The 20,479-nt window shown below is 39.5% G+C and overlaps 1 protein-coding gene across 4 annotated transcripts in view; it reads left to right on the plus strand.

Moving 5' to 3' along the window:
• arhgap23a (Rho GTPase activating protein 23a) overlaps nucleotides 1-20,479 on the plus strand; it is a 150,335-nt gene that overhangs the window by 111,578 nt on the left and 18,278 nt on the right. For 3 of the 4 annotated variants that reach the window (XM_061981288.1, XM_061981287.1, XM_072915946.1), the window contains 9 exons: nucleotides 9,559-9,714; nucleotides 12,013-12,085; nucleotides 12,168-12,207; nucleotides 14,787-14,921; nucleotides 14,996-15,304; nucleotides 15,429-15,490; nucleotides 15,568-15,686; nucleotides 19,138-19,256; nucleotides 19,336-19,488. In XM_061981288.1, coding sequence (XP_061837272.1) covers nucleotides 9,559-9,714; nucleotides 12,013-12,085; nucleotides 12,168-12,207; nucleotides 14,787-14,921; nucleotides 14,996-15,304; nucleotides 15,429-15,490; nucleotides 15,568-15,686; nucleotides 19,138-19,256; nucleotides 19,336-19,488 — 1,166 coding nt within the window. The remainder of the gene's footprint in view (nucleotides 1-9,558; nucleotides 9,715-12,012; nucleotides 12,086-12,167; nucleotides 12,208-14,786; nucleotides 14,922-14,995; nucleotides 15,305-15,428; nucleotides 15,491-15,567; nucleotides 15,687-19,137; nucleotides 19,257-19,335; nucleotides 19,489-20,479) is intronic. The other variant, XM_061981289.1, reaches the window with a different exon arrangement.

Raw genomic sequence — 20,479 nt, forward strand, 5'->3', positions numbered from 1 at the left:
GTGTTCACCTCGCTGCTAGTTTTGAACCGTTATCTTACACCTACGTCTTGTCGTTAAGTAGCTTTATTATCTCATATTGCATACTTTTGATAAGAAAACGGCAAATATGCACTGCTGCGATTGCTGAATAGTTAATTGACCTTAGTCCACTGTTGTCTGAAATACTCATTTTGTTTATCTTGTACATTAATTGCACCTTTTTTTGGCTGGATGAAAAGGAATGATCGCAATGAAAACAGGCTGATTCCAGAGTTTGTTTGGCCTGCACATTTTCAGGCTAGAGGGTTGGCAGCTGCTACCAGGCAAGTCCAGACTTGTGTCTACGATTCTGAGAAAAATCTCAGACTCTACTGCGCAGGTATCACCTGACAGGCATCATAAACCTCACTTCCCGTCGGCAAGGAATCGGCTCAAATCAGCTGACTTGCGGATGAGCTCCCCGCCTCCACACACACACTTCCACCCACCAATCAGGCCGATAAAGTGCAGAAAGTCAACCTGGAGGCATCACTCGCTGTGCGTCGGAGCACATACTTGCTTCTTACATGAACACAGACGGCCGACGGCGACAGGCCCAGACACGTTTAATCACCTTAAACTGAAACTATTCCCCATTGACTTCTTTGTAAAAGTAGTAAGGCAAGAGTCCCAAAAAAAAAAACGGTCATTGCTCCGACGCAACATAAGTATTTTATTGGTAAAACAAGAGGAGGCAGGCAGCTGAAGCGCTTTTGCACTCTGCACTTAGTTCGTCTCTCAACAGATCGAGGCTGCAAATTAGCGGGTGAGTTTTTTGGCGTTTCGTGCGGAAAAATGCCGCCCCTGCCTTCAATGCTGCTATTGTCTTTCATTGCAGGATGGATGTAGAGTGGTCTATCAGGGTAGTTTTTAGGGGTGTATCGGCAGCGTTAGGAAAACTGGAGTTAAATAATAACGGTGTTACTAACGGCGAGTAATCAAATTATTTACTTTTACGTACGTTACCAATGAGTTTGATGTTGCGTATTGCACTACTTTTGATGTGGTTGTATATCAACAAGACAGCCTCACAAGCATAGCAAGTTTAATGCAGGAAATAAGTTTTTACTGATGAGCACAACCAGCACCACACTAAAACAACATGTAGGCTAGAGGCACACATACACAGATTCCTACTACTACGAGGGAATAATGAACAACAAATCAGATCAACACTAAATTGTCCCTAGTGTGTGAATGTGAGTGTGAATGTTGTCTTGTCTATCTGTGTTGGCCCTGTGATGAGGTGGCGACTTGTCCAGGGTGTACCTCGCCTTCCGCTCGAATGCAGTTGAGATAGGCTCCAGCACCCCCCGCCACCCTGAACGGGACAAGCGGTAGAAAATGGTGGATGGATGGAAATCAGTGTTTGTCATGACAAGCTTGCAATCGTCGGGATACGTTGTTTGTGTGCAGGGAGAAAAGACAGCCATCAAAGCGCATTCAATCTTTTTATGAACTACTGCTAACACAATCCAGTGAAAAGATTGAACAGAGTTCCGCTGCCAAGCTAAGAAACACAGTTGAGCTAAAATGTTACTCTGAGTGTGCGCAGTAAAAAAAAAATTTCAATCGATTTTTTATTTTTTTAAATAAATGAAGAATTGTTATAAATAAGAATCGCGATTCATTTAAAAAATGGGTTTTTTGACACCCCTATTAATTGAATTTATTTAAGAATAATTCAGTGAGCAATTCAATTACTTTTGTGGTAAAGTAACGAGTAACTTTAATTCATTACTTTTTCAAAGCAATTTTACAAACACTGTGTTTTGGTAACCATCATCTGTTTGGTACATAGCTCGGTTATCAGGTTGCGGTTTGGTTCATTTTGGGTAAATTCGGGGAACAAAACATAAAATAGCTTAACTTTTGTGTGGACAGCTATAATTGTTTTGAAATTAAACCTAACAAACTGCTTGCAGGAAAACCCCCAACAAAAATCCTCAAATAAAACCTAAAAATAATAATCATAACAATATATACCGGTAGTATATATTTTTAGGAAAGTGCTAAGGGCACGGGTAAAAGTTTGCAGTGGTATTGACTAGAGGTAGGAGTCTTTAAACACCTCACGATTGGATTCCGACTCTTGGGGTGACAATTCTCGATTCAACTCAACTCTCTTTAATATATTGTTTGGTATATAAATGATAGTAAAACGTTTTAAAACAGGTTACAAAAGCTCCTCTTGGCTGTTAACGTACGACTTACATGCATAGTGTTGGCCTAAAAACGTCTTTTTTTAAAAATTCATTTTTGAAATGGCATTTACATAAATCACAGAATGTTGCTCAATTTAACAAAAGAAAATAGATCAACCTCAACTCCAACTTTACAATAATTAGAATAGACATTTTGAGAAGACATACACATCCATTGCACCGCTTGCCCAGGGAGGGGGGCCCCCACATCTGCGGTCTCCTCCAAGGTTTGTCATTGTAATTGAGTTTTTTCTTGCCCTGGTGTGGGATCTGAGACGAGGATGTCGTTGTGGTTTGTGCAGCCCTTTGAGACACTTAAGATTAAGGGCTATATAAATAAGCTTAGATAGATGTATAGATAGTACTTTATTGATTCCTTCAAGAGAGTTCCCTCAGGAAAATTAAAATTCCAGCAGCAGTGTACAGAATTGAGATCGAATTTAAAAAGTAAAAAGTAAATAATGGGGGAATAAATGGAAACAAAATAGAAAAATATTACAATGAGAATAAAAATAAAAAGCAACAATGAGAATAAAAAAGTAACAGTAAAATAAGAATATAACAAGAGAAACTAGGCAGTCGTGACAATGTTATGAAAAAGTATTGCACTGTTATTGTTTTGCATCCCCTGTCTTCCTAGTACCCACCTCCTCCCCAGAGAGGAGTTGTACAGTCTAATAACGTGTGGGACAAAGGAGTTTTTGAGTCTATTAGTCCTGCACTTGGGATGAAGCAGTCTAGAACTGAACAGGCTCCTCTGGCTACTGATAACGGTATGCAGAGGGTGACTGGCATCATCCAGGATGCTCACTAGTTTTTCCACAGTCCTCTTCTCTGCCACCGTCACCAGTGAGTCCACTTTTATTCCCATTGATTGATTGACATACAATACTTAATAAATACAATACTAAAAAAAAGGAAAATCCAAAATGAATAAAAGCAACAGTTTCAATAATAATATTAATAACAATCATAGTTGTTTAATGTTTTTATTTGAAATATTTATTCATTAAAAAAATTGCTCTAAATCAACTTTCGAAAATTATGAATCGATTTAGAATCAGAATAAATAAAAATTGCGATTTGGATGTAAATAAAAGATTTTGAGCACCCTTATTAATGACATAACCGCCGATTTTACACATTGCTATGATGATGCATGTGCAACCGACAAGGGAAAAATGAAAGCACAACAAATGTTTTGTACAATAAGGCGCTGCCTGTGATGTTTTGAAGTACCTTTACTGGTCCAGCCTGGAGAGCTGAATCAAGGACCCTTTGCTTTATGCAGTACACAGTATTTTAGTATAGTGTGGTACAATACTTACTGTCTGAAGATGTTATACCCACCAAAACAACACATCCCTACTTTATTTTCAACCCGCTTCTATTGTGGCATGTAAGTATGGTAATGTTAGGGTTAGGGTTACCCAAAGTCCCAAATCCACCTGTCTTTATGTTCACTGGGAGACAACGTGGACCAGGCAAGCGTCTGTGTCCTAGCTGAGATGGATAGACGGATGGATGCGTGACTCAAAGCTTGCTTTCCTCCTAATGACAACCTTGGTTAAAGCCGCAGCTTGGCTATTTCTGGTGCCGCCCTCGTTAACAGCCGGGCCGTATCTGAAATGTTTTTCCGCTGTGTGTGTGTCGCGAGAATTGCATTGAGAACTGTGTGCGAAAAATGTGTATGCTGTAATGGCCCTATTCTCCCAGTTGCGCTTAAAGGCCTATTGAAACCCATTACCACTGACCACGCAGTCTGATCGTTTATACATCAATGATGAAATCTTAACATTGCAACACATACCAATACGGCCGGGTTAACTTATCAAGTGCAATTTTAAATTTCCCGGGAAACTTCTGGTTGAAAACGTCTATGTATGATGACGTATGCACGTGACGTCAATAGTTGAATCAGACATTTTGGAATAGGTCGGTCGCCAGCTTAAATCGTCTTTTTTCATCGCTAAATTCCACAGTATTCTGGACATCTGTGTTGATGAATATTTTGCAATTTGTTTAATGAACAATGGAGACTGCAAAGAAGAAAGCTGTAAGTGCGATCGGTGTATTAGCGTCTGGCTACAGCAACACAAGCAGGAGGACTTTGACTTGGATAGCAGACGCACTATCCGACGCTAGCCGCCGACCGCATCGATGATCGGGTGAAGTCCTTCGTCGCTCCGTCGATCGCTGGAACGCAGGTGAGCTCTGGTTTTGATGAGCAGATGAGAGCTGGCGTAGGTGGAGAGCTAATGTTTTTAGCATAGCTCTGTCGAGGTCCGTAGCTAAGTTAGCTTCAATGTTAGCAACAGCATTGTTAAGCTTTGCCAGGCTAGAAAGCATTAACCGTGTAGTTACAGGTCCATGCTTTAATAGTATTGTTGATTTTTTGTCCATCCTTCCAGTGAGGGGTTTATTTATTTTGTTTCTATCTGCAGTTAAGCCCGATGCTATCACGTTAGCTCCGTAGCTAAAGTGCTTCACCGATGTATTGTCGTGGAGATAAAAGTCACTGTGAATGTCCATTTCGCGTTCTCGACTCTCATTTTCAAGAGGATATTGTATCCGAGGTGGTTTAAAATACAAATCTGTGATCCACAATAGAAAAAGGAGAGAGTGTGGTATCCAATGAGCCCTTGTACCTAAGGTACGGTCAGAGCGAAAAAATATACGTCCTGCACTGCTCTCTAGTCCTTCACTCTCACGTTTTTCATCCACGAATCTTTCATCCTGGCTCAAATTAATGGGGTAATCGTCGCTTTCTCTGTCCGAATGGCTCTCGCTGCTGGTGTAAATAATGGGGAAATGTGAGGAGACTTTCAACTTGTGACGTCACGCTACTTCCGGTACAGGCAAGGCTTTTTTTTATCAGCGACCAAAAGTTGCGGACTTTATCGTCGATGTTCTCTACTAAATCCTTTCAGCAAAAATATGGCAATATCGCGAAATGATCAAGTATGACACAGAATGGATCTGCTATCCCCGTTTAAATGAAAAAAATTCATTTCAGTAGGCCTTTAAGTGTTGTTTTTTACGCACTTGGGTAAGTTACGTACGTTTCTCTTATTCGGAGTCTCCTATCCAGCCTGCAGACACGCCTACTCGAGGAAGATAAGCAAAGTGCTTAAGTCTGGAATGAAGGCGGGCCTATTACTAATGAGGTGTATTTTGCCGTGACACCTTTTTTTCTTGGTTGTCTAAAAATTGTGGAGAATTGAGTTTCACTAACGCTTGTAAATGTCATTGAAATCTATTAAAAAGATAACTTGTCCATGCAGGCAGTCACATGATTGTGTGTCGCCATGGTATGCAAGCTACAACAGCTTCTTCTTCCTGGCTGAATGTGAATAATAATCTATATATCAGGGGTGTCCAAACTTTTTCCAACGAGGGCCACATAAATACAAATTGAAGGATGCGGCGGCCACTTTTGATACATTTTGTACATTAAAGATACTAAAACCAATACAATGTAGTACCTGAACATAACATCCAAATCTTAGTTTTGTGTTATCAGGAACAAAATTAAATTAAAAAATTAAGCTTTTTCAAGCAAAAATGGCTAAATGAACTAAAAATACCAATATGACAGTAGTATTGGCCACTAGACAAGACCAAATAATGAGACTGCTCTGTTCAGAATCGTGGCCACTGATTGGCTCAGCCTCGGGTAGCAATACTAACGGCCAATTTCGCATACACCTTGGTACTTGACACATGTTAACTCTTTTATAGCCAATTTTACTTCCGAACATTTCAGAGTCATATAACTTGGTATTTGACACATGCTAACTGTTAGCATGCTAACGATAGCTTGCTAATTTTACATGCGTACGCTTCATAGTCATGACTTGGTACTTGACAGTTGACACATTGTAACTGTTAGCGTGCCATCATTAGCATTTATGTACGGCTTGCGCATTTCAGCGGCTTGCACATTTCAGCATTCACACGCTATTTCTCCCAAAATTGCATATTCTAGTGTTTTTGATATGGTGTTATTATCCGGGATGTTTTTGTTTTGTATTTATAAAGGGTCGCGAACCAATAAAAACAAGCAGTGGGCCACAATTGGCCCTTAAAACGTAATTTGTAGCTAAAACTTTGTTTACATGTTATTATAACCACCCTGATGTTACGAGTGATGTTAAGAGTTCTGTTTAGCACAAATGTGTGTGTGTGTGTGTGTGTGTGTGTGTGTGTGTGTGTGTGTGTGTGTGTGTGTGTGTGTGTGTGTGTGTGTGTGTGTGTGTTCTGGCAATGCTTACTTAATGGGGACATCGCTCTGTTTACACAGTCACCTTTAGGGGACCTCTGACGGTATGGGGACAAAAAAACAGGTCCCCTAAAGGGAAACCTTTTTAGATGATAGTCAGATCCATTCCGAAGATGCCTAAGTGATTTTTAAGCTTTGGCCCATAAAACATGTTTACTGGTTAGTTTGAGTGTGAGACATTTGCACAGCAGTATTCATGTCATATTTAATTTGAACTTTTTTTTTTTTTTAAATGGTCCTCAGTAGTCACGTACAAATTTGTGTGAATTATGCAAAATGATTTAAATTTGTTCGCAGCCGAGTGTGAAGCGACTGGGATGAGAATCAGCACCTCCAAGTCCGAGTCCATGGTTCTCGCCCGGAAAAGGGTGGAGTGCCATCTCCGGGTTGGGGAGGAGATCTTGCCCCAAGTGGAGGAGTTCAAGTACCTCGGAGTCTTGTTCACGAGTGAGGGAAGAGTGGATCGTGAGATCGACAGGCGGATCGGTGCGGCGTCTTCAGTAATGCGGACGCTGTATCGATCCGTTGTGGTGAAGAAGGAGCTGAGCCGGAAGGCAAAGCTCTCGATTTACCGGTCGATCTACGTTCCCATCCTCACCTATGGTCATGAGCTTTGGGTTATGACCGAAAGGACAAGATCACGGGTACAAGAGGCCGAAATGAGTTTCCTCCGCCGGGTGGTGGGGCTCTCCCTTAGAGATAGGGTGAGAAGCTCTGCCATCCGGGGGGAGCTCAAAGTAAAGCCGCTGCTCCTCCACATGGAGAGGAGCCAGATGAGGTGGTTCGGGCATCTGGTCAGGATGCCACCCGAGCGCATCCCTAAGGAGGTGTTTAGGGCACGTCCGACCGGTAGGAGGCCGCGGGGAAGACCCAGGACACGTTGGGAAGACTATGTCTCCCGGCTGGCCTGGGAACGCCTCGGGGTCCCACGGGAAGAGCTGGACGAAGTGGCTGGGGAGAGGGAAGTCTGGGCTTCCCTGCTTAGGCTGCTGCCCCCGCGACCCGACCTCGGATAAGCGGAAGAAGATGGATGGATGGATGGATTTAAATTTGGTACCCATGAACCATATTAACACTTTTTTCCCCAGGGTCCCCAGTAAGAATGATCAGCACATTACTTCATCAATCCAGAGATTTAAAGACATGTAGGGCTGTGAATCTTTGGGTGTCCCACGATTCGATTCAATATTGATTCTTGGGGTCACGATTCGATTCAAAATCGATTTTTTTTTTTTCGATTCAACGCAATTCTCGATTCAAAAACGATATTTTCCCGATTCAAAAGGATTGTCTATTCATTCAATACATATGATTTCAGCAGGATCTACCCCAGTCTGCTGACATGCAAGCAGAGTAGTAGATTTTATAATTGTAAAGGACAATGTTTTATCAACTGATTGCAATAATCAATCAATGTTTATTTATATAGCCCTAAATCACAAGTGTCTCATAATGTAAATTTGTTTTAACTATTTAATGAACCAAAAATATGATTTATTTTATCTTTGTGTAAATATTGGACACAGTGTGTTGTCAAGCTTATGAGATGTGATGCAAGTGTAAGCCACTGTTACACTATTGTTCTTTTTTTTAAATGTTTTTATAAATGTCTAATGATAATGTCAATGAGGGATTTTTAATCACTGCTATATTGAAATTGTAACTAATATTGATACTGTTGTTGATAATATTCATTTTTGTTTCACTACTTGTGTCTCTGTTTATTGCAGTTCTGAGTGTTGCTGGGTCGGGTTTGGTTTTGGAATTGGATTGCATTGTTATGGTATTGCTTTGTATTGTTTTGTTGGATTGATTAATTTAAAAAAAATAAATAAATAAATGGAAAAAAAATTTAAATACATAAAAAATTTTAAAAAATCGATTTAAAAAAAATGAGAATCGATTCTGAATCGCACAATGTGAGAATCGCGATTCGAATTCGAATCGATTTTTTCCCACACCCCTAAAGACGTGTATGAGCTAACTGGGCAGTGACCATTTTACCTAATTTTGTTATGCCTCCACAACCTGTAGAAAGGGTGGTCCCCACAAGTGATGATCAAAAACTTGGTCCCCATTTCAAATGATACCCTGTGTGTGTGTGCGTGTGTGTGTGTGTGCGTGCGTGCGCAGGGCAGCGTGACAGTTTGATACTAACTGTCAAAGAAATGTATGTAATCAATTGATAGACACTACATTATATCTGTATTTTCTATGAAATAGTCGCATAGTTCAATGATCACTGTCCAGATGAAATTGTAATATTGAACGTCGGTCAGTACCAGGATATCAAAACAAATGGTCCCCTTCCGATGTGGTCGCACTTACAAGACAAATTTAGCGTTTAGATATTTTTTAAATTCAGTGTTGCATTATGGAGCTTTTTTGTAGGAGTCTCAATTGAACCAATCAGAATAGATTTGATGGTTTTCAGGAAGTTTAATTGAATTATGTGTGATTTACACTACATCCACTATCTACTTACTGTAATGAGATGCTAACTTTACCAGTCTGGGGAACCTCACTCTATTCCCTTTCCACTAGTTCATGCTGTGTGTACAATATTGCAATATTTACCATGAATGTGCTTTTCAAGAAAGTCTTATCCGTGTCCTAGGCAAGGCAAGGCAATACTATGCATACTATTTTTTTTATTTTTTTTTATGAAAGCCTAAAGAAAACCGGTTGGGTCTGAATTAATGGCGCCCTCTGCTGGTAGCTACCAAGTAGTAAAACATACATTGGAACTGCATTATGCAGCCCTAAAAGACATTAGGGTGATCAAATATCAGGTCATTGACAGCCTGGAATACTGGGACGACTGAGCTTGCACAAGCCTCACGCTCCAGCATGGTAGCATGTTGCATTCAATGACGCAGCAAAAAAGACGTTCAACTGGGTTCTCGTCATTCAAAAACAATAAATGAATAAAAGCCCTTCCTCTTACACATTTGCTCCTCTCCCTGCTAACACCTAACTCGTCTTCCTCCTCCTCTCCTCTCTTTCCTGGGCTTCCTACGCTCCCGTCTTCAATCCCTCCCCAAACTCCAACAGATGAGCCCACCAGCCCCGGTGCTGACTTGCGCGCCCGCCACGTGCCGGCGTCCTCCGTGGTCTCCAGTGGCATGAGTTCGGCGCCCGCCGCGGTCTCCAGCCCCGCTTCCCCCACCTTCACCTTCCCCGCCACTAGGCTCTTCTCACATGACTGCAGTGAGTTTGCACCCTACCCCGTCTTTCCTCCTCCCCGCCGCCCACCTTCTTCTCCACCTGCTGCATGCTGCAATGAAAAGCACCTGAACAAAGCATGTGGGATATTTAAAGAACCTCTGCAGGAAGTTATAAGGATCATTGCACCGAATCGGGTCCATTTGCTTGTAGTAAACTTAATCTGATCAAACTTATCAAAATGCATGTGTATCAGTTCACCTCAGACAATTTTTTTTTTTGACAAGGCTGACTTTTTAGAATAGAATTAACGAATACATGAAATATTTACATTTATGCTAATAGTATGTGGACACTAAGCACATTGCAGTGATTGAGCAAAAATATATATTGAAAAAAACAAGTAACATTAAAGGAATGATTTAGATAAGACGACTGTGCTGTGGGACCAGTGTTAGGACAGGAGCGCCCCCTGAAGGGCCGCATAAAAATATCTGTTTCTCAACTGTGGTCAGTATAGGTCGCAGTGATACTCAGTTGTAATACACATTTCCACCACTTGTGGCAGTAATGACAATATAAAAGTAAAGTCATAGTTTCTTAAGCACAAAAATGATGACTAAAGTGGTGAAGATGTATTTCCATTTGACTTACATTTTATTGACAGTTTATTTAAGAAACATATATATATATTATTATATTTAATTTAGTTTGAACCTATTTATTTTAACACTGCGTAATTTAATGTAAATTAATTTTTCATTATTTTCATGAGTCCCTTCGTATGCAGTATATTTGATTAGTATTAGCAGCCTTTTAAGACACTTGTGATTAAGTGCTATATAAATAAACTTTGATTTATTTATTATTGTAATCAGCCTGACTCAAGCCTTGATAATAATATTCGTGGTTAACATGTAATTTCATATCATTTGGCAAGTTGTAAACTAAGTAAATTAGATTAAATTATTGGATACGATTCAAATCAAGAGTAAGATTACTAATTCAGTGGTAATATTTGAGTTAGGCCTGGGCCCGTCTGTTGTGGGAAATTTGGCCCCTGAGGTCAAAAATGTTAAGAACCCCTTAGTTATTATACTTCGGTCTTCCCATGTCCTGCAGAGCACCTGAATGATGCCACTTCCTGTGGACCATGTGACTTGTGAAATATTATACATTTTTCACTGTGGGTAACATGACTCAGTGAAGTGTGAAATTTAACTAAATTGTTGTTGTGATTGTTAAAAATACACTTAAAATTATAGTTGGTACAAGCAAAGACACAAACATATACAAAATATAACATTTCGGAAGGAATTTCATTATTAAAACGTGTTTTTATTTATTTAAGGAATCAAGATCAGAAAATTAATGTTATTTTACCAGTGTTCAAGGTGGTTTCAATTATTATTTTAAAATGTATTTAATAAATATGCAATCAGATGCATGATCAGGACACTTTGCTTGATAAAAGAAAATGTGTTAATTTTATCCTGTATATTTACATTTTATTTCCTAGGGACGCACATGTCCCTGATTTTGAAGTGGCTCCTAATCCGCTTTTGCCATTGAGCCCAAAATTGAGTGGAATTAGTACAATCTTCCCTTGTGTGACTAAGCCTTACATACAGTAGTACTGATTGTTTCCTGCTTGTTGTAGAAAAGATAAGTGCTCAATTTGGACGGACACTGGGAGGTTATTATTTCTTTTGGGAAGCTTTTTTCCCCCAGGTATTAGTCAGCATCTTGTAACAGTGAGCCACACTCCAGTGGTTTAATATTGATTGACAGTTGGTCTTTTTCATGATTTATTCTGGATGTGGTTTGCATTAGAATTGTACCCAAAGTTTGTTTCTAATATTTAAACAATTAAGATAAGCACAATATTAGAAACAGCCCCCAGTATGAGGTTCAACCACAATAATACATGGATATTTCACTATGAATACTGTTGACTAGTTCTTGCAAAACATTTTTTTTGTTGGAATAGTTAATTTCTTAGCACAGAGGCAGTTTAGTGGTTTTGCAAGAGTTTTTTTTTTGTTTTTTTTCAAACTGTGCATGAAGGCGGACACGACCCCTCAGCTCATCTCCTCACCTCACCACCACCCCCAAACTTCCTCCACCAACTCTCTAAAGCTTTGTCGCTCACTCGCCCGCCCGCCCGCCCTCCATCAATCCAACACCGACGTGATTGGCATCATCGCATCAACATTCTTTCTCTCTTTCTCTTCCATCCTTTCTTTTCCTTCTTTTTTTCCCCCTCTCCCGACATCTCCACTCATTCATCCTGTCGCTGAGCAGGCGCTATTAAATCCGGTCGCCGTTCCTCCTATCTTCTAGCCATCACCTCTGAGCGATCCAAGTCCTGCGACGAGGGGCTCAACACCTTCCGGGAGGAGGGACGCGTCTTCTCGTGAGTACAAAGCTGTCTCTGATTGGTCCAAAGCGTGGTCACATGTAGAGGATGCTAACCTGACGTCTTGTTTTCTCCACAGGAGGCTACCAAAGAGAGTCAAGAGCTTCTTCACAGATGGGGTGAGTTAGAATAATGAATATTAAATACAGTTACCAAAACAAAACAAAATGTATTATGCCAGGATAAAGTTTGTTTTTACATGGTTTTGTTGGTTTTTATATTTAACAAACACTTCATTATGTACAAAAAAAACGTTCCTGAATTTTCACAGGCTGCAAATTATTATTATTATTGTTCGTAATAGTAGTTGTTAGATATCGAGCCGATATTGCTATACGATATCGGTCCAGTCCCAGCGTGAGACTATATGGGCTTTTTGCATTTAAAATCTCTGATACAAGCAGTCCTGCAAAGTGTTTACTTGTGCAAATCTCGACAGCCAATTAACATCTAAATGTCCTCCAACAAGCACACAATTTTGGTCTTTTCTTCTATTTTACTCCACTCATTTACCGAAGGTAAACAAGGAGCTACACAACACCTAAGCACTCAATAGCACACAAGCTAGACACGTAATAAGTGTCCTTCATGAAACAATATTGCAGTCTAATACAACACATTTGTCAATGTAAACAGGTATGAAATAATTATAATTACATATTACTCACACATACAACATTTCCAAGGCAGAGGCGTATTAGAAAGTCCCCAGTAACAAAGGTGTCCGCATCATTCAACGTACTGCGTCATGAGCTAGACTTTCTTTCTTTTCTTTCTTTAGTTTATTTGGAACATGAACACACTCACAGTATAATACATCACACAATTTCATATCATTTCATTTTACATCATGCCCGAAAATGAGTAGGAAGAAGCAAAGCTTATTTAATCCTACCCCTTTTCCACTTCAGAGCGTTTACAAATATATACAGTAGACTCATTTACTGACCTTTTTATATCATAAAATAACATCTGTGAATTAGTATACACAACAGTTTTGTAATATGTAATTAATTAATTCAGTCATTATTAACATACTGAGATGAAGAATATCTTACTTTCAATAAGGTTGAAAGTATTTCTCATAATTCTTCTTCTTTGTACTTTGTAAGCACTATTATTTTGAACAACCTCTTAAACTGGATCATATCAGTGCAATGTTTAACTTCTTTACTTCATCCATTCCATCATTTAATTCCACATACTGATATGCTAAAAGTTCTAAGTGTTGTACGTGCATATAAATGTTTTCAATTATTTTTTCCTCTAAGGTTATATTTCTCCTCTTTAGTTGAGAAGAATTGTTGTACATTCTTTGGTAGCAGGTTTGCTTTGTACATCATTTTAGCTGTTTGCAATTTTACCAAATCACCAAACTTTAATATATTTGACTCAATAAATAAATGTTCTCTATATCCAACATTATGTATTATTCTAACTGATCTTTTTTGTAACACGGTTAGCGAATGTAGCGCACATTTGTAGTTATTTCCCCATATTTCTACACAATATCTCAGATATGGTAACACTAGCGAGCAGTAGAGAATATGAAGTGATTTTTGGCCCAGGACATATTTTGCTTTATTCATTATTGAATTGTTTTTTGCCACCTTACGTTGTATGTTTTGTATATGAGATTTCCAGTTCATTTGATCATCTATTAATACTCCCAAAAATCTTGTTTCTTTTACCCTTTCAATGTCTACTCCGTCTATTTGTATTTGTGTATGATGCTCTTTTCTATTATTACCAAATAGCATTATTTTAGTTTTACTGAGATTCAAAGATAGTCTGTTTTTGTCAAACCATCTTTTTAATTTGTTCATTTCTTTTGTTATTATTTGTATTATCTTCTGTGTGTTCTCTCCTGAACAGAATTTTTCATGTTGCCACGAGCTGCGGCCAAATAAAATAAAAATAATCACTCCTCTTCAACCTAAAGACAGCATAATTCCATTCAAAATGCTTAATAATAACTAGATTAGTGCTTTTTATGCCCACCATTGTTCTCTGTTTGAGTCTATTAGTTTGACCAAGCCTTTTCTAACATTCCACCTACAAAATAATACAAGTGTGTACGATTCGTCCTGATATTGTATCTGACCAATATCAGTATCGGCCAATACTCCAATATCGGCATCGTATCGAAAGTGAAAACAGTTACATGGCGACACACCAAGTTAGAATGGAAGTAACTGTTTTATTGTATTTGCCACTCTTGTTATACTTTAACTGTGTTTGTTTTTGTTTATTTTTTAGTTGTAGTTTGCAGATGTACAGATATCAAATCCTGTGTCTAATTCAGATGTACCTCGGGTTTGGTTCTCTCCAAAGGGTCGGATAAAACCATCCATCCATTTTCTACCAACACAGATAGACAGACAAGAAATAGCATGAAAGCAGAAATTGTTTTTCTCATAAAAATGAATGTAAATCCAATAAACTGTTTAAATGTGAACACAAAACACATTTAATTGAAAATACAGTATGGATAAATGAACATTTAGGAAATTGAGCAAGTGTGCCCTCTGCTGGACATTCTTTGAACTTAGTTTCAAAATGACATCATATTCTTAAAATATGCTTAGGTCTGTTTTGTTTAATGATTGTAAAGTAGATTTAATTAAGTAACAAGATTAAGAATTTGAAGGCTATAGATGTCCCCCCCAAAAAATGAAAGGACAATTTTTTCTTTCAGTCTCTGGACAACTTGGGGACGGAAGAGGAGAGGCGCTCTAAACGACACTCCACCTCGGAGCTGGGGAACATCAAGTACGACATGCGACGACAAGGGTGGCTGCACTACAAACAGATCCTCACGGAGAAGGGCAAGGTGGGCGGAGCCACCAACGCAGAGAAGCCTTAATGAAGCCACTGAAAGCCTGACTCCTTCTCTCTCCGCCACAGAAGGTGGGCAGCGGCATGCGGCCGTGGAAGCTCTTCTTCTCGGTGCTGCGCTCCCATTCGCTCTTCCTCTACAAGAACAAGCGGGAAGCGGTGCTCAGCGGCGTCAACGTGGGGGGCGGCGCCGAGGACGAGCAACCCATCAGCATCCGGGGATGCCTGGTGGACATCGCCTACAGCGAGACCAAGCGCAAGCACGCCCTGCGGCTCACCACGCAGGACTACTGCGAGTACCTGCTGCAGGCGGAGAACCGCGAGGACATGCTGGACTGGATCAAGGTCATCCGGGAGAACAGCAAGACCGACAGTGAGGTCAGGGGTCATGCCTGAAATGTGTTTAAAGTAGCTGAATGCTCATTTATACAGCTTGTCAGCCATGTCAAACAATTGTTACTTACCTCTCCTTTAAAGAAGAAATGTGTTGGTTTTTTTGCAGGAGTTTGGACATTCCAGGCAGGCGCTCATTAACAAGAAGCTAAACGACTATAGGAAACAGAGGTGGGTCACCTGACCTGTTTTTTTTTTTTTTAACGCACACACCTGTTGACCTAACGTTTCCTCGTCCTGCGCCGCAGCCCTACAGGAAGTAAGCCAGATGCTTCACCCAGGATGGCCCGCATGAAGCCTCCCTTCCTGCTCGCCAAGACGGAGAACGCTGTGGGGATGCCGCGCTCGCCCAAACCAGACGGCAAAGGTCGGTATTGTAAATCTGCATACAGTGGAACCTGGATTTAAAAACTTACTTGGTTCTTTAAAATTGTTTGTAAATCGCAAAGTTTGTGTAGTGAAGCAAATTTCTCCATAAGAAACAATGTCAGTGGCCTAGTGGTTAGAGTGTCCGCCCTGAGATCGGTAGGTTGTGAGTTCAAACCCCGCCCGAGTCATACCAAAGACTATAAAAATGGGACCCATTACCTCCCTGCTTGGCACTCAGCATCAAGGGTTGGAATTGGGGGTTAAATCACCAAAAATGTTTCCCGGGCGCAGCACCGCTGCTGCCCACTGCTCCCCTCACCTCCCAGGGGGTGATCAAGGGTGATGGGTCAAATGCAGAGGACAAATTTCACCACACCTAGTGTGTGCGTGACAATCATTGCTACTTTAACGTTAATATGAAAAATGAGTTACTGCCCTGACAAAAGTCCATATTTTAGTGAAGGTTTGTACACTTAAACAGAATATGAAGGGATATACAGCAGTGTTCCCCCCGGTACCGGTATGGTAGATCGATTGGTACCGGGCCGCACAAGAAATAAAAAATAAAAATTATTTTTTATTTTTTTAATTTTAATTTTTTTAAATTAAATCAACATAAAAAACACAAGATACACTTACAATTAGTGCACCAACACAAAAAACCTCCCCTCCCCATTTACTCATTCACACAAAAGGGTTGTTTCTTTCTGGTTCCTACATTATATATCAATATAGATCAATACAGTCCATAAGCACACATGATTGTATTTCTTTATTTGTCCCCCGGGTCCGTGGGACAAATTTTCAAGCGTTGACCGGTCCGCAGCTACACAAAGGTTGGGGACCACTGCTATACAGTACTATATATCAAACCAACATAACAACGAGGTTATAAATCAACTATCTCTTTAATAACAAGCCAAAACAACAACAACGACAAGCTCAACTGTGCTGTATGGTACTCTCACAAACGATCAGAAATCACAAAAATCCTTAACCTTAACAACCATATTGCTACAATAATAAACATTTGAAAATAATTCAAATCTTCTTACAGTACATTTAACATTCGCAAAGTTTCTCTTGTGAGCTGCTTCTCATGAGAGGAGAGAAAGGAGCCGACAGTGGGGGCTGTGTGAGGGTGCTCTCGGAAGAGGTGTTGCTGAACGAGAGGTAGTCTTCTCCACCGCTGTGAAATAAAACCACTTTGGTATCTTTTTCCAGAAAGGTCTGTTTTCATCACAATTCAAAACTTGCTGTGGTACGAAGCTGAATTCCCCCATCTCTTTAATACAAGCAAGCACAAAATGGCTGCCAGAGTGACACATAATTAATGAATGAATCAAGTGTTCGTAATCAGAGACATATGTGGCCTGAAGTCAAAGTTTGTAAACCAAAAATTTCGCAAACATAGGTGTTCGTAGACTGGAGGTTCCATTCTATGTGGTGCTACTGGACTCACGTAGTGAACTTTCTCACAAAAGGCATTGAAACTCAATTGACAAAAAGACGCTACGTTATAAACAGGTGTCCAATATTGGTATTGTATAGGCTTAGAATGTCATAATGGTCCATTGCTAACAATGCTAAAGCTAATAGACCTAGATCAGGGGTGTCAAATTAATTATAGCTCAGGGACTGCATGGAGGAAAATCTCAGCACACGCGGGCCGTAAAAATCATGACATTAAAACTAAAAATTAAAGGCAACTTCAGATGGTTTTCTTTGTCTTACTTTGGTTAAAAATAGAACAAATACATTGTGAAAATATTACAATAAAAATATAGAAAAAAATACAGGCAGCGGTAAAGTTTAGATCCATAAAGGAAAGAAGAAAGTGAATGAATGTTTATAACTTAATAGATTTATATATGCCGTATTTTTCGGAGTATAAGTCGCTCCGGAGTATAAGTCGCACCGGCCGAAAATGCACAATAAAGAAGGAAAAAAACATATATAAGTCGCACTGGAGTATAAGTCGCATTTTTGGGGGAAATGTATTTGATAAAAGCCAACACCAAGAATAGACATTTGAAAGGCAATTTAAAATAAATAAAGAATAGTGAACAACAGGCTGAATAAGTGTACGTTATATGAGGCATAAATAACCAACTGGTATGTTAACGCAACACATCATGGCAAGAGTCGTTCAAATAACTATAACATATAAAACATGCTATACGTTTACCAAACAATCTGTCACTCCCAATCGCTAGATCCGATGAAATCTTCCTCCCCGGTGTTGCCTCTGGTATGTCCTTTCTTTCTGCTGCTCGATTGCCGTTCTCTGCTGCATATTTCACTTTTTCCAGCTTGTAATCTGCAGTATATGATTTCCTTTTCGGTGCCATTTTTGTTCAGCCCTTCTCAGTTTTTATAAGTTACCGTCAATGTTCAAATGATCCATTTTCCTAGGTACGGACGTAGTGTCATGTAGCATCTTTTTTTTCACAATACACCGCCATCATGACCCACAATGCACTTGTGCCATGACCCGCCCCCGCATAATTTCTATTGGTTGACGTTTGTATGACGACCGCTGACGTGCGTGTGACGATTGCTGACATTTGCTTCGTCTCTTCCGTGAATTAGATAAATAATATTATTTGATATTTTACGGTAATGTGTTAATAATTTCACACATAAGTCGCTCCGGAGTATATGTCGCACCCCCGGCCAAACTATGAAAACAAACTGTGATTTATAATCCGAAAAATACGGTGCATAACATTTTTTTTTCATTTGTATTATTTTTTTTAATGAATGAATTAACGTTTATGACAACCTTTTTCCAAAACACAATATAGAATGTGAGATATAACAGGATAATGCATGCATTTATCATTTGTTTTCCAAACGCTTACAAAAAAGTGGGACCCCAAAAAATTTACTGTGGGACCCCATTTTTATGCCTTGATGGCGTCCCTGGTACCCCATTTTGAAAATTCCTAGCGCCAACATTGATGGAGTAATGTGGCCTGCGAGCCGGTTCTAATACTAATCAAATATCATCCCGGGGGCCATAGATCATTCATTGACGGCCAGACCTGGCCCGCAAGCGTTGACTTTGACACATAGGATCTAGATAATGGGCCTCATGATAAAAACATGTTTTTAAATGAATTAAGAATAGACATTGAATAGAGGTAGGGAGCCCATACACTCAGCTTCTTCCTATTTCTTTTTGAAATGTAATTCCTATGGTTGCGTATATCACTCCTCCATCTTTTTCAAATGTAAAGTAATCAAGTCATTATTTGTAGTTGCAGGTGTGTGTGTAAATATGTAGAGAATTTAAAGTTAGGTTAGAATAAACAGCAAATGTTTGAATTTTAACTTCATAAAGATGTTTGATGGCATGGATGCACGGAAACAAATCAAATGTGTGCTTTTAAAAGTAAATAGAAAGCCATTGGTGCTCCTTTTTAAGTAGATCAATGTGTCCCTAGACGAGAGCAGCCCCCCCAAGTCTCCATGGGGAATCAACATCATGAAGAAGACCAAGAAGGCCGGCCCTAAAGCGTTTGGCGTGAGGCTGGAGGAGTGCCAGCCAGGAGTCAACAACAAGGTTAGCCTCCCGAATGTGATGCCGCTTATTTTGTGATCTGGTCAAATAACGGCGCCCCCGACATGCGCTTTTCTCCCAGTTCATCCCGTTGATTGTGGAGATCTGCTGCGGCCTGGTGGAGGAGATGGGTCTGGAATACACCGGCATCTACCGGGTGCCGGGCAACAACGCCATGGTGATACTGCTGCAAGAGCAACTCAACAAGGGCGTCGACATCAATCCGGCAGAGGAGGTGAGGAAGGAACACAACACTTTTTATTGTTTAGGACATCAATAAACACAGATTCCCTGTGGTAAATATGATACTTTCAGGAAATATTGTAATGTTTTGGTGGGCATTTTTATGACGAAATGTACTTTTCTTGCTTTTAATATTATGGTTGTAATTAGGGATGTCCGATAATGGCTGTTTGCCGATATCCGATATTCCCATATTGTCCAACTCTTTAATTACCAATACCGATATCAACCGATACCGATATCAACCGATGTATGTAGTCGTGGAATTAACACATTATTATGCCTAATTTGGACAACCAGGTATGGTGAAGATAAGGTACTTTAAAAAAAATAAAATAAGATAAATCAATTAAAAACATTTTCTTGAATAAAAAAGAAAGTAAAACAATATAAAAACAGCTACATAGAAACTAGTAATGAATGAAAATGAGTAAAATTAACTGTAAAAGGTTAGTACTATTAGTGGACCAGCAGCACGCACAATCATGTGTGCTAACGGACTGTATCCCTTGCAGACTGTATTGATATATATTGATATATAATGTAGGAACCACAATATTAATAACAGAAAGAAACAACCCTTTTGTGTGAATGAGTGTAAAAGGGGGAGGGAGGTTTTTTTGGGTTGGTGCACTAATTGTAAGTGTATCTTGTGTTTTTTTATGTTGATTTAATTTAAAAAAAAAAAAAAAAACGATACCGATAATAAAAAAAACGATTCCGATATTACGTTTTAACGCATTTATCGACATCTCTAGTTGTAATGATAACTAACATCTGTGGTTTCATTGGCAAAGTCCTGCATTTTTGTGCCAAGATGTGTTGTGTTCAGGGAGGAATGTAGGCCATAATGTTGAGTTTGTATTTTATGAACATTGACATTTTGTGATAAGTATTGGGTTTCCGTTGCAAAATGTGTATTTTTATTGGCCACATGTTGCATTTGCTGCTAGATTTTCACAGCAAAATCTTGTGTTTTTTAA

The sequence above is a fragment of the Nerophis lumbriciformis genome, linkage group LG24 (assembly GCF_033978685.3).
Source record: "Nerophis lumbriciformis linkage group LG24, RoL_Nlum_v2.1, whole genome shotgun sequence".
NCBI classification, from domain to species: Eukaryota; Metazoa; Chordata; class Actinopteri; order Syngnathiformes; family Syngnathidae; genus Nerophis; species Nerophis lumbriciformis.